Source organism: Clytia hemisphaerica, unplaced genomic scaffold (genome assembly GCF_902728285.1).
Source record: "Clytia hemisphaerica strain Z4C2 unplaced genomic scaffold, Clytia hemisphaerica genome assembly, whole genome shotgun sequence".
Taxonomy (NCBI): domain Eukaryota; kingdom Metazoa; phylum Cnidaria; class Hydrozoa; order Leptothecata; family Clytiidae; genus Clytia; species Clytia hemisphaerica.
Genome location: NW_027103968.1, coordinates 1,733,186 through 1,747,776, shown reverse-complemented (window position 1 = coordinate 1,747,776; position 14,591 = coordinate 1,733,186). Strand labels below are relative to the sequence as shown.

The 14,591-nt window shown below is 36.1% G+C and overlaps 1 protein-coding gene across 1 annotated transcript; it reads left to right on the top strand.

Annotated features, from left to right (window-relative positions):
- The first annotated feature begins 8,255 nt into the window (after window positions 1–8,255).
- LOC136810493 (D-glutamate cyclase, mitochondrial-like) lies at window positions 8,256–13,390 on the top strand. The gene is made up of 5 exons (XM_067067060.1): window positions 8,256–8,511; window positions 8,985–9,442; window positions 9,635–10,288; window positions 10,545–10,831; window positions 13,172–13,390. The coding sequence occupies exons 1-5, from the start codon at window positions 8,267–8,269 to the stop codon at window positions 13,322–13,324; spliced, it is 1,797 nt and encodes a 598-aa protein (XP_066923161.1). The 5' UTR covers window positions 8,256–8,266; the 3' UTR covers window positions 13,325–13,390.
- Window positions 13,391–14,591: the final 1,201 nt, after the last annotated feature.

The window sequence follows — 14,591 nt, the reverse complement described above, 5'->3', positions numbered from 1 at the left end:
GTTTTTTCTTAAATTTTGAGCTTGGATATCCAGGCTAGATTATACCCCTGTCTCCTTAAAAGATGTGTTCTGAAGTTTCTAGGGTTACCTAGACAACAAGAACACGTTTGATGACCTTGATTATACCCCTGTCTCGTCAGAACACATCATTATTTCTAGCTGATTTAATTCTCGAAGATCTTATCAGAACAAATCAAAATTTCTAGCTGAAACATACTCTCAGAACACATCAGAAAAAAAGGTCGCCTCGCCGGCTGCTTTCGCAGGCTTTCGTAAAACTATTTGTAGTTACTAATATTTTCTGGTTGTTAGGATGCAAGTGAAATTTTTCAATCCGCGGACCTAGACGGGGGTTCCGTCATTATCAGTTAGGGTTAGGATTAGGGTTAGGGTTGGAGCTCGACAGTCACAATATAAGGCTGAAGGCCTTCTTAGGGGGGCATTCGTCGTACCCTGTGACTTAACTTAGGATCCCGTAGGGATCCTTGTAGGGGCACCAGTAGGGTTTGGAGCTTTTTTGATTAAGGTCTGTAAATTACACGCTAAAAGTATTTGTGAATGACGGCTTTCTGTCCTGTCTCGTTGACGACCCTCGACATGGCCCGAGAATTCTCGGGCCTCTTCGGGTCATGTTCGGGCCGAGAGACCCTATTGATTCTTTTGGCCCGAACATGACCCAATTCATTCGGGCCATGTTCGGGCCTCCTTCACACATTTTAAGCCTGTCTGGCTGGGTCCATTGAGTCTAATCTAAGTACGGAGTAGGGGTGAAGTACTGAATACTATAAATCTTTTCTCTTATAGATTAAGAGTTTGGAAACTATTCTAGTCACGAGTTAGGGAGTTGCTAGTTTCGAGTTTTGGAGTTAAAAAATTACCGACTACCGAAAAAGAATAACAAACATCAAAAGTACGATTTTGAAAGTAAATGTATTATGAGAGTAATATATAACACATATAATACGTATAATACATATACCACCTGTAATATGCTTATTTGCCTTATTAAACACGTGCGTTGAGAGCATGGAAAGCTATTTTCTATTGTCAATTCATATCCATTTATATTTCCTGCATCACATTGAGTATAAATTAATTCTTGATTAAAGTGACTTTAGAACCATTGTATTTTATAATGTGATCAAAATTTTTATTAAAAAGTGTCAATTCCAATGATAAAATGACAAAAGAAAGTGTCATTATTTTTCTAGCTCTATAAGCTATCTCTGCGAATTTTTTGAGGCTAAGATGACTGTCAACTTATATCCTTTTATACAATAAGCATCACTTGCAGTTTGATCAATATTTTTTTGGGAATTTGTTTGACAATCATTGTATTTAAAGATTTTGTCAATATTTTTACAAGTCAAGAACGTGTCATGTTGTCAGCATTACGACAATGACATAACAGTACTACCTTAAAGGAAGAAATTTTGGCGGAAAGAAAATTTGGCGGATTTGGCGGATTTGACTGAAATCCGCCAAATTAAGTTCCCGCCAAAATTTCTTTTATCCACCATCCGCCAAATTAAATTCCCGCCAAATTAAAAATTTTGAAAAAATGATCTCTTTTAAGGTGTTTTTGCGTTTTTTTTTGCTGTTTTGACGCCATCTTAAGGTTAAATTTTTAAGCAACCGCCAAATTAAATTCCCGCCAAATTTAGTTTTTTCGTCCATCCGCCAAATTAAATTCCCTCTGAAAAAACTTTTTTGGCCATCCGCCAAATTAAATTCCCGCCAAAATTTCTTCCTTTAAGGTAAGTATTTTGGCTTTGCTAGCCAGCACCTTACCATTTTCATGATCTTAAAGTCAATAATATGTTTGGTACTGGCTAATTTGAAATTTGTACTTTTGGGCTACATTAGTTTAAATTAGAAAATTTTTGGTCGCCGTAAATTTTTACGAACTCCTCAACTCGAAACTAGCAACTCCCAAACTCCCCAACTCACTAACTAGAACATTACCTAGACTCATAGATTAACGATGAGCTCAATCGATTGCGGAAGAGCAGATTAAAGATGAAAAATTAAGACAGCGCGTCAGTAAGATTCTAGCGATTTAATTGGTCAAAAGACGTCGAGGTGCGATATAGACGGTATCCTGTCTTCTCGCATTCGATTGAGAAAAATTGAAGACATTACAGTGACGAATTCTCTTTCGAATGTTTTGATCTAGATTCTAATCGTTGTCAAATCGTTCAATTCAAATCGAATCCGTTACTGTAATGGGTGCCAGCAGCAGTAAACTCCTAAGTTAGGTACCGTATTTCCTCAACTAAGCGCTGCGACGCTCTTAAAATTTTCGTAGGTGCGGCGCTCTTTAGAAAGAAGACTCAAGAAATCAAGAAACAACCCATGCCATGAAATTGACAACTGTCCTTTTGATTTTTAGACATTATCTTCCACTAAAGAACATTCTTATTTTAGAATTAGATGTGGAAGAGTTTATTAACAAGAAAACTATAGAATTCTCTTTTTTCTAAAAAGCGCCCCCTTCAGAGGTGTGGCGCTCTTTAGAGAGTGGCGCTCTTAAATTTTTTGAGGTTTTAGGGACAGCGCTCATTAGAGGGCGGCGCTAAAAAGAGAAATACGGTATCTAGAACCTAGATTTAATTTTAAAACCAGTTTAAAACCAGGACCAGTTTACTAGCAAATATTTCCACCCTAAGTATATTTATAACTATGTTTTCATACCAAAGAAGACATTTAATATTTATATGAATTTACAACATTCATATATTTTTAATATAATTAAGAGAAACCAAATTTTTCTCAAAGAAAATGTTAAAAAAATTCAGTCCTGAAATTACACGGCCCGTGCGTGTCCCGCGTGTGGCCCAAATTCTCGGGCCAGCTCGGGCCATACTCAGGCTTTACGCGAATTCCAATAAAAGTTTTGGCCCGAGAATCAACTAGATCAGACGCTTTTGCAACGCTCTTCGAAAAAATGGCTGAAAACCAATAAAAACATCAAAAACATCAAAATTCATGAAAATAACATCAAAATGGATAAAGATCAGCCTTTCGAAGCAGCCTCACCACCTCAAGCTTGCACGCCGTCAAGATGTACTGAAGACGAAGACCTGGATCGCTTAACATGCAAAAAATGTAAAAGATCAGTTCATTATGAGTGCACACAGTTACCCCTGTATCAACTACAAATATTTGTGACATCCTACAACGACCATTACTTATGTTCAAACTGCGTACGAATAACGAAAAACCTAAGAAATAAAGTGGGAAAAAACACTCAACATATGATGCAAAATGAACTTAAAAAGAAAGACGACGTCATACAAAAACTGAACAACGAGGTCAACACCAACACCAAAACCCGTGATTCCATTAAAAATGACCTCAAAACCTTTCTGGCAGGAAAACTGCAAGAGATGGAGGAGAAGACAAGAAGCATGATTAAAGAGGAAATAAAGCACACATCAGAAATAATAACGGAAACATCAAAGAAAACATACGCTGAGATTACCAAGAAGCACAAAGAAGACTTAAAATCTGCCGAAGAACAAAAACGGAAGGAAGAAAGTGAAAAGAGAGACATAGAATCTAGAAAACTGAATATGATCGTTCACGGGTTTCTCGACTATTCAGGGCCCAGATAAGGAAGAAGAAGAAAATGGGAAAAAATATGACATATTTCGGTTCCGAGAACTCCTAGATGACATCAATGTTCCAAAAATCAATGTTACTCACCACAGATTAGGAGACAGAAAAACAAAGAATGGCCGTCCTCTGAAAGTCACCCTGCAAAGTCAATATGACAAAGATCTTATCATGAAGAATTTACACATGCTAAAAGAAACTTGTTTCTTTCAGGTAAGTATAACAGAAGATTTCACAATCAACGAACGGAAAAAGATCAAGGAGATGCACGAACAAGCGAAGAAACTTAACAAAGACAATAACAATAAAGGATTCAACTGGTGCGTAAGAGGAACCCCAAGAACAAAACTACGCTTTGTTAAAAAATTACAAAACCGAACAAAAATATCTTCAAATTATAAACCAAAATGCTCTACAGAAGAAATCGTCAGCGATTGGGCATTAACAGATGATGATGAATGATTCATTTTGTAAAATAGGCAGTCGAACTCTATTAGCTTTAAAGCTAGTACAGATTTGTACACATTTTTCGACTTTAAAGAATATATACATTAACATTAACATGTCGAGGGTCGTTCTCGTTGGCGTAAGCGGTTGGGCATTGGGTTTGTAAACCAAAGTTGCTTGCATTTGGTGGTGCGAGCAGGGGTCGGAGACCTGTTTCATCACTGGTACGTGCAAATTTCAGAAAAATTCTTAGAAAACAGTTAGAAACACTTGAGAAAGACAGAAAATCAGGATAGAAGATAGGAAAGTAGAAAATAGGGAGAAAATAAGAGACGATGCATCCTGGAGTATGATATCGTTTGCCAACCAAATGTTTCTGGAGGGGCCATAGTCAATTTTTTTCAATGGCGCTTTATCGATGCTGGAGAAAACATTTTCATTTGTTTATCTTTTTTTGCAATGTCAGATTTTTCCATAAATTATGTGCACACATAGGCTGGATATCCAGCCCGTTCGTTCGTTATTAGCTTTCCTCGTGATTAGCTCATTAGTTTTTTCTGATTTTTTTGCACAAAGATGTGTAACTATAAACCCTCAAAAAAATGTGACAGAGCCCCATTTTTGAAGAAATTTTTTTTTTGATGAGATAGATGTGTTTTTTTGCCCATGACGGCTTACTTTTGAAGAATGTGTGTGTTTAGACATGAAATTTTGGCTGTTTGGCTTGTTTTTGTAGAAAAACTGGCCAAATTCAATAATTATTTATAAGCACATTATCAATTACTAAGGTATTTGCTTTTCTCGAGATTGGCTCTTTGATTCTTTATGATTTTTTTGCATGAAGATGCATAACTATAAACCCTCGGCAAATTTGGGCCAAAAAACAACTAAAAAACAGGTTTTTTGGACTTGTGAAAAATTGGATCATTAACTTTTTCTGATTTTTTGCATGAAAGTAGGGTATCATCATAGGTAAAAGATGGCTCAAGAATTTGTTGGCTCAAAAAACGCATGTTTATCTAAAAGAATCACTATTAATAAGCATACATCAATGTTCTTAGCCAAATTACTCAATTTTTTGATGAGATAGATGTTTTTTTGCTCACAAAGTCTTGAATATGAAAGAAAATTTCAAGAGCATGAAATCTTGGTTTCTAAACTTTTTTTTTATAAGAAACAAACAACTAATTTTAATAGATCATCACTATGTGTTCTGAATGATTGTTTAATGGTCACGCTTACGTAGATATCAATTATATATGTGTTAAATGCATAACCAGGTAGGTCCATAAAAGTATCACTTGTATTGAAAAGTACTTTTTCATTGGTCAGCAATAATTGTGAAACTTTGTGATGACGTCATGACCCCAAATTTTTTCTATGAGCTCCTTTTATTGTAGAGCAGGGGGTGGGTTGGTAGTAAAATCTCAGACATATATGAGTAATAAAAGGATTTTTACGAATGTTTATACATACCACCACCCAGAATGTTGAAAGAGGTATTTTACTACCCTGGTAGTAAAAGTTTTTGGGACAATTTGTCATGGAGACCACCTATTTTTTGGTTGCTTTTCTGACAGATTTTACAAAAAAAGCTAAAAAATGATTATTTCTGTGACACATTTCTCACTTAGTGTAAAAATTAATATTTTGCCCTTAGAATTAAATTTTTTGAGAATATTTTGTTTGCAGCAACCAACTTTCCAACAGAAAATTTTTTCAAATTATAAAAATTTTCAGTTTTTTTCTGAAAAGTCATCCAAAAAATTAAAAGAATTACAAAAATAGCTAAAATTTGCTAATTTTACCAGTTTTAACTACCCAGGTAGTAAATTTTTTTCAGCATTTAACACAGACACCACCCATTTTAGTATTTAACTACCCTGGGTAGTAAAATTTTTTTTTCGATTTTGCATCACACCACTACCGTAGTAAACGTCATTATGTCTGAGATTTTACTACCGACCCCCTCCCCTGGGTAGGGTACATTTCTGCCAAGTTTCAAGTCCATAACTTCTCTAGATCAAAAGTTATGCAAGGCTGGTGGAAAACAACCCCCCCCCCCCCTTGAGAATGCAAAACCCGAAAAATCCTGATAATAATAGTTGGGTTAATACAAGCTTGCAGCCAAAATTTCGGAAAAATCAAGTAATGGCATAGTATGAACCCCCCCCCTTTTTTTGAAGGGGGGGATCCAAGTTTTCATGGAAGGCTTTATAGGGGGGATGGGCAATTTTCCAGTTAAAATGGGGGTTTGAGCTTATAGGGGGGGGGGTCAAATAAAAATGGGGGGGATAGTAACTATTATATTGATGAAAGTCTTATTTCTTATTTTTCCTAGTTTTACTATTATTAGTTTACTGTTTATTTGCTAGTGTTTTCAAGTTCATTGACTATTGGTACGAATTCACACTGAAAAATATATTTCATTCATCAAAATTCTTCCCCAATACTGGGAGTACAAATTATATGCTGGGGGCTCGGACCCCTGTAAATGGTGCGGGATCAAAAAATTTTAAAAATAGGGGAGATACCTTTATAGGGGGGGATGAAATATTAATGGGGGGTTCAGACCCCTCTGCACACTATGAATGGGGTTATGTCGAAAGTGAGCATTTTAGGCAAAAATAGACCAGTCAGTGAAATACCAACCATGCACGTGATCAAACTGAAATTTTGCCTTAGATGGTCAGAAAGAGAATCAGAAGTTCTAGTAGTTCTGACAGGGGATTGACATTCCTCAGTCCAGTCTCAAAAGCACCAAATACTCATGGTACCAATTTTTTTCCATAACTGGTCCCATGAGTATGACAAACCAGTCTTCATAAGCAAATTTCAATCAAATCGAACAAGCCCATTGGTCAACACGTGATTTCATCCAAATTTACATTCTGGTCAGTGAAATACCGATCAGGCAGTTTGCTGAGCCAAAATTTTGCAAATCATTGTAAATTATCATGGCTGGAACCCCCCCCCCCTGGCCTGAGGGGGGGCTAAAAGGTCAAGCAGCAATTGGTACCTGATTTTTTACTGTGGCGGTTAGGGGGGACTAACCATGTTAGGGGTCACCTAATTTTTTCAGATGGATCTGGGGGCTAGATTCTATATTTGGTGATTGAATTATAAGCAGCCTACCAGACCATAGGTTGGCACTTTCTCATCTTACATTTTAATCTAAGCAATGCTCAAAAACTGACAATTTGATATCTAATATATTATCTGCAGTGCCGTAGCAACTGGGGGGGGGGCTATGCCCCCAATAATTTTTTAAAAAATGGCTATTTTGCAAAATGCAAAGTTTTTCTATTTTAATTTGTCATAATTGTCTTATAAGTGCATGTTTTGAGTGCATTTTCAAGCAATCTAGAGCTCAGATTTTCAAAATTTCCCCTCCCTCAGGCCAAACCATGGTTGGCCCTCGCGGTGTCACTAATCTTCAGCCCCCCTAATATGAAAATGCTTCCTACAGCACTGATCTGTAAAAATTCTTTAATCCTGTTGCATTTACTTAGATAAAAAATCTGTTTGGCTATAGGGATCTTCACCCTGACTTACAAAACCTTAATAATCTAACACGAACCTTCAGTAGTTAGCTTATCTCTTATTTCTTAGGGCATTTATTCTATTTAGCCTAATAATATATACTACTAATATAGTTTAAACTAGAGCTAACTGTTGTATTGTTTGATTGTTTGAAAAGGATTGTCGAAAAAATTTGCCATGTCATTGGCTTAGGGGTCACCTAAAATATTTGGCAACCAGGGGTTACCTAAATCTTAGGGGTCACCTGAATTCTTAGGGGGCACCTAAAACCTGCTGCCAAGCCATGATTATCAATATCTACCTGGTCATAATTTCAAGGTTGTTGATTTCAACACTTATTAATCTTAGGATTTTAAGGGGGCCTCAAGCCACCCCCTCCTCCCCACAAAAGGCAACATGCTTACCCTAGGGGAAGAAATAGATAAAGAAATAGATAGATGCTCAAAGGGTTAAGGAGGTTGACGGAATTAGGGGAGGGTGGATGTCAACTTTAGACCAATGCAACTTACAATACTCCTAGTAATAGACTCTAGTCTATTAAAGAATAGTTTGAAAAATACTGAGTTTGTGCCAAGTGCAACGAACATATAACTATATTTTAAATTATGTATTACTATATGACTTTATCATTTTTACCTTTCAGATTTCAATTGGAACTATGAGTTTGAAAAATATTCAACCTGGAGCATTGAGGAAATTATTTCGTGATGGAAAATTCTTTAAACAACATACATACGGTGCCTGCCCTGGATACTTACAGACTAACATTTCAATTTTACCTGCAAGTGTAGCTGACAATTTCAAAGAGTTTAGCAGACTCAATTCGGCTCCGTGTCCACTCATCTTCAAAAGTCAACCTGGTGAAGTTGCGGCCCCAATTATTGGGAAAGATATAGATATCAGGTAAAACACACAAGAATAGAATATATTTCTGTAGAGCTTTGAGATTCAAAATACAGTCTCACTATTTTAGGCTTGCTTTATTAATCATGGCTTTCTGCAGTTTCTGGGGGCTTGGAAACCACTTAATGTGAAATCACAGGTTTAATATCAGAATATTTAAAATATTAGTCCCTAGATTTTATTCTTTTAGCTGTACAAAAAAAATTAATTTCTAATGTTATGGTTCTTAAGAAGCCAAAAAAATAGCTGCAGTCTATTTTTAGCTATTTTGAACCCTGTTTAAGCAGGTTTCAGTCGCTAAACAAGCACTAGAATATACTAAAATTTTCCTCAATTTTTAATACCTTGATATACTTGAAATTTAACAACAATGTTCCAATAGTTACTTGAACATACTTAAGTTTCAATGAGAAAAATGATCAGTAGTTCCTGGTAGTTCTCATGAACCATCACAAAATGTTCTTGTTGTTTAGGACTGATTTACCTGCTTACCGTGTTATTGAAAATGGTGAGATCACAAAGACTGTCGCTGATTTGAAAGATATAGAATGGAATGACATGGTTACATTTCACATTGGATGTAGTTTCACTTTTGATGATCAGCTTATTGCAAATGGTATCCCGCTAGATCAAAATCAAAATATATGCATGTACAAGACAAATATTTCTTGCAAAGAAGTACCTCCATTCAACACAAACATGTATGTTTCATTGCGTCCAATTCCAAAAGATAAGCTGAAAGATGCTGTGAATTGTACACTCAATACAGACTTTGCTCATGGAGCACCTATTCATATAGGGAACCCTGAGTCAATTGGTATTCCCAATCTATCTGAAAATATCATGGATGTTAAAATTGACTTAGCTGAAGATGAAATTCCAGCATTTTGGGCATGTGGCATTACTTCTGGTTATGCAGTGAAATCAGCAGGTATTTGTTGTCTATTGTTATCAATCTCATTAAAAGAATGTTAAGAGTGTCCACATCACTTTCTTTCAGGGTTATGTATTTTAATGTGAAAATTTGTTTCAATTGATTGCAATTGATTAAGATTGCTGAGCTAATTAAAAAGGTGGAGTTCAGAGCAGCTCTGCAAATAAAAAACACTTATTTAAATTTCAGGTCTTGCTCAATGTTTCGCTCACTCTCCTGGCGGCATGTTTGTATCTGATGTTTTCAGCCACAACGTGAGTGATATTGTGCCAACAACTCTCTATCCAGAAGCAGAACTTTTGGAGATGAAACAAAAAGTTTATCAAATTTTATCCAAACCCTCATTAGATGCCATAAGAAGAATTGACAATGAAATCATGGAAGATATTGGGCAAAGAGGTATCACAAACCTTCTGGTGAAAGATGATTTTTGTCGCACTTGTCTTGACCTAGCTGCTAATGGAGATCATGTTGGTATCATTTTTGGATTCCCATGCTTTGAGGGAGAAGATCCAGTGGAAGAAAACGATGGTGTTGCCGGAGCCATATACATAGCGAACGCTCTTCTAAAGCTAGGAAAATCTGTAACTTTCATTGTTGATAATGTCAGTCTGACCCTCAAAAACTTTTTATTGGAACAAATGCCAAAATGCCAAATTAAATCTGTTGGAACTGATTTTACAAACGACAACAAAGATTTCTTATATGATACTGACACATCCAAACCACTATTTAGTCATTTACTTGCTATTGAACGACCCTCACCTTCGGTCGATGGTACTTGTCGTGGAATGAATGGGCGATTGATCAATGTTGAACCTACTCATCTTCTCTTTCTTCAAGGTCCGTTTTTTTTTAATTCGCTTAAAATTTTCTCAGATTTCCTCATTTATGATTACATATCTTATTCTCGTTATGCTTTTGCACATGTTATTTTCTACCAGGATATTTAGATATATTCTGTTTCTGTGCTGATGGTTATAGTCAAATAATTTTACGCAAACTCAATTTTTTAAACCACTAAAAACTTTCGACCAACACACTTCTTTCAAGACTTTTATTCAACCATATAAAAATCACCCTATTTGTAATCTTTCAGCCGGCAACCAAATCACAACAATTGGTATTGGAGATGGTGGGAATGAACTTGGTATGGGAAAAGTACGCTCTCAAATTGTACAACATGTTCCCAAAGGTGAAACAACCGGGTCAACAATCTCTTGTGATTATCTTGTCACCTGTGGCGTTTCCAACTGGGGTGGCTTTGCTGTTGCTGCAGGTCTTGATATATTAAGTCGTTGTCCAGTGTTTGATCGTTACAGAAGATTTGGGCTTGGTTTTCAGGAAAAGCCTGATGTCAATCGTCTTTTGTACAATGAAGAACAGGTAACAAAAGTTTTATCTATAAGTGATAATTAGTCTGCACGCATCCCCGAAATTGATTTGATATTGGGGATGCGTATGTTGTACTGTAACGTGCTAAAGCACTGGGCTCAACTTCAGTATACGTGTGAAAGTGAAAGGCCCAATTGTAAACACTTTTTTTAAAAGGGCAATGGGTACTAGGGATAAGAGAAGGCCGATTGTAAATCCGTGGTGAATGGTGATTGGAATAAGAGAAGGCTAAGTCGTAAACCCATAGGGTGATGAGTAATCAGGACTAGGGAAGGCTTAAAATTGTAATCCAAAAGTGATGGTTATTCAGAATAAGGCAGGGCTAAATTGTAAACTTTGGTTGATAAGCCTACGTGGTAATTGTTCACAGGAAAGGGAAGGCTCGATTGTAAACCCAGATAGATGGATACTTAGCAGGATAAGAGAAGGCTCAGTCGTAGGCAATTTAAGGAATAAACAAAAATCGGAATGAAATATCTAAATTGCAAAAATTCAAGTAGAAAATTTTAAGGCATTAAGACTTGAAAAGTTAAAAAATGATATTTGACGTCAATAAATTCATTTACGTCAATTAATCTAAAAGAAAATTTAAAAAATATTTTTTGACGTCAGTTATTTTGACTTTTATGACGTTAAATAAGCGCAAAATCCCGGTAAAATGGGAATAACTCGCGAAAAAAAGCGACATTTAAAAAAATGAAAAAACTACCCCTAAGTTTTAACATGAGGAGGGCGTGTGCCAAATTTCAGCTCCGTAAACCAATTATTCCGCTCTCTACGCTGCCCCAAAGTTTGTGGACAAACTCACAAACTCTCAAACATTCTGAGATTCTAGCTCAACTGAAGTTGAGAATAAAACTTTTGTCTTAGAGTTACCCCCCCCCCCCCCCCCCGTCTTTGTGTTTTTGAGTATATATTTTTAAGTATATTTTACCAAACAGACTGAGTGTTTTTACTCAAGGGACGAAGGAGAGTCATATCATCAGTGGCAACTCAAACACTGTAAATTGAAACAGGTTACCTCAACCAGCCTCAACTTGGACAGGAATTTTATACACGATACACATCCCCAATATCAAAATATATATCAGAAGGGATGCGTGTAGCCTAAGTGATAATAAACAGATTGAAAAATCTTTTTTGGATACCTTATCACCTCCTCTATAGCAGAAATCTCCAGTGTCACAAGGCTCTTTTCTTTTCCAATAAAATCATATTTTCCTACACTAAAGTCTTGGGGGCACGAAAAAAAGTTTTTGCATTGGTGCAATGCAACATGCTCTATCCCACCAACGCAAGAAAAAAGTGCGTGTCCCATGGTTTTTCTTTTGTTTAATGGGACAAAAAGTAAGGGAAATACCTAAAAGACACGCTTATTTTGTCCCCAGGACAATGGAGCAAAATTAACTCATATTTTTATATTAGTGTGGTCGTGTTACAAAAATACAGGCTGTTTGTAGGAAAAAAATAAGATCTAGCTGAAACTTTCTCCGGACCTTCTCTATAGGATGCTTATACCTCAGGAAAAATTCCCCTAAAATCCCACTGGTTGAACATCCCTTTTTTGGGACATTTCTATTTTCCCCAGGCAAAATCCTAAGGGCGAAATTTTTTGAAAATTTCAAACTTATTTTCAGACAATATCATGTATACCATTCGAAAGCTCTCGAAAAACTATATAGAAGACTTTTAAACGGGTATAGCTGATTTCCTTATCTAACTCGAGATATTTCATGCGCAAGTTCCACTTTTCGCCACACTTTGGTCAAAATTGACCATAAATAGCATCTTCTGCGTGAATTATCTCGAGTTAGGTAAGGAAATCGGCTATACCCGTTTAAAAGTCTTCTATATAGTTTTTCGAGAGCTTTCGAATGGTATACTTGATAATGTCTGAAAATTAGTTTGAAATTTTCAAAAAATTTCGCCCTTAGGGTTTTGTCTGGGGAAAAATGAAATGTCCCAAAAAAGGGATGTTCCACCAGTGGGATTTTAGGGGAATTTTTCCCGAGGCATAACCATCCTATAGAGAAAGTCTGAAGAAAGTTTCAGCTAGATCATATTGTTTTCCTGTAAATTATGCTAAACGACCACACTATATTCTGATTTCACTTTTATTGATAGAAAGAAAAATGGGGTGGAAACACGAGAAAGCGCTTTAGGTTGGTGGGATGGAGCATGTTGCATTGCACCAACGCGAAAAAATCTTCCTGTGTCCCCAAGCCTCAAGTCCACGAATTACCTTGGTATTATTTTGTCATAGATATTCGTTGTTAACACCATCATGATTACACTGAGGTTGAGAAAATATATATATTTTTTTTTTTGAAGAATGAAGACCTCAGCAAGCAAATATCCGGTAAGGGCTTCAGAGATGGAATCAGAAAAACTGCTGGAATGAGTGTGGATAATTTGGAATATGAAGTCCATGTTGCAAAGTATGATAAGATTCGACGAATTTCTGAACATGTCAGGTTTGAATGAATTATTTTTATTGATTATTGTTCATGATTTAAATATTTACCCGTAATTAATATTTATAAAATTAAATCAAGTTTGAATTTATAATTGAAAATGCCACCAAAATTATGACCTTGGTCTGGGTTTCTCAAAATTAATGAATGATATCAATTCATTATTGATCAATACAGTAAGTGATATTTTTTCTGATCCTGATAGTATTAATTTAAGGTTATCCTAAAAAATGATTGTAACTCCGGAGTATGTTTGGTTTTGCATTACGATGGGTTGATCTGGAAGAGTTGAATATCACTTTCAATGACTTTTTTGTTCTTGTCAGTAAAAATACTCTTGTTTTGCCTTTGAACCATCTAAACGTGTAATAATACAAGTGGATTCCTCAAAAGTTTTCGGTTGTCCACATATTCTCGTGTCAACGTGTCTCCTCGGATTTCACGACTGATCTTTACCTTACGTCTATATGTTTTTTCTCTCCAAACTGGTTAATTTCAACCGGTTTTTAATGTTTTATACGAAAAATTAGTTACCTATCATTTGGTTAAATTCTGTTTGTAGGCAAAAATTAATTGTCGTCGTTGTTGCAGCCAACATTGTTAGCATAGATTGCACCCCCCCTGATTCTGATCAAGTTCAAATCAACAACAAGATTAATCATTGCCAATGATAATATGTGATCCTCCAAGCGATTTTAAGTAAATAAAAATCTTTCCGGCAAACATCAGAAAATGATCCGCCACATTGCCGGCAATATTCGATAATCGTCCGCTCACTAATAGAATTAAACCCGGCAATTTATCGGTTCACGAAATCAAGCAATTTTTTTCCTTCTCAAACCTATAGACGGAAACTTTCCGGTTACCAGCCGTGAACGTCTATTTTTTGAAGGCAATTTGCCGACAATTTGCCGGCCTTATGGATGCCGGCAGACGAAGAATAAAAACATTCTAGCATTATGTAATCAATATACGGTATATCACGGAACGAAAGCTGCTTGCGAATTCTTATAATTCCGGCTGTTCTGTGAAGTATTTTTATTATACACGAGGTTTCTCTCGGATCAGATTCTTTCTTTACCATTTCAACTGGAGAGAAGAAACATGTTCATTCAATCAACAAAAGTATGAACAGAAAGTAAAAACTTCAACTTCTTGAACAGATAGACACACACCTTCCACAAACTTTGCTCAGAGCTTTCTTGACAGTGAATATATTAATTTTCTGCTGAACTTGAGTGAAGAAGAGTCAAAGGAGGTATGTAGTTTGACTTGGG

What these genes read in the sequence shown, in the direction of transcription:
- LOC136810493 (XM_067067060.1), top strand. Translation starts at nt 8,267, where the DNA reads ATGAGTTTGAAAAATATTCAACCTGGAGCATTGAGGAAATTATTTCGT. An exon ending in GGGAAAGATATAGATATCAG is followed by an intron (nt 8,512 to 8,984) that starts GTAAAACACACA and finishes CTTGTTGTTTAG; the next exon opens with GACTGATTTACCTGCTTACC. An exon ending in TTATGCAGTGAAATCAGCAG is followed by an intron (nt 9,443 to 9,634) that starts GTATTTGTTGTC and finishes TTTAAATTTCAG; the next exon opens with GTCTTGCTCAATGTTTCGCT.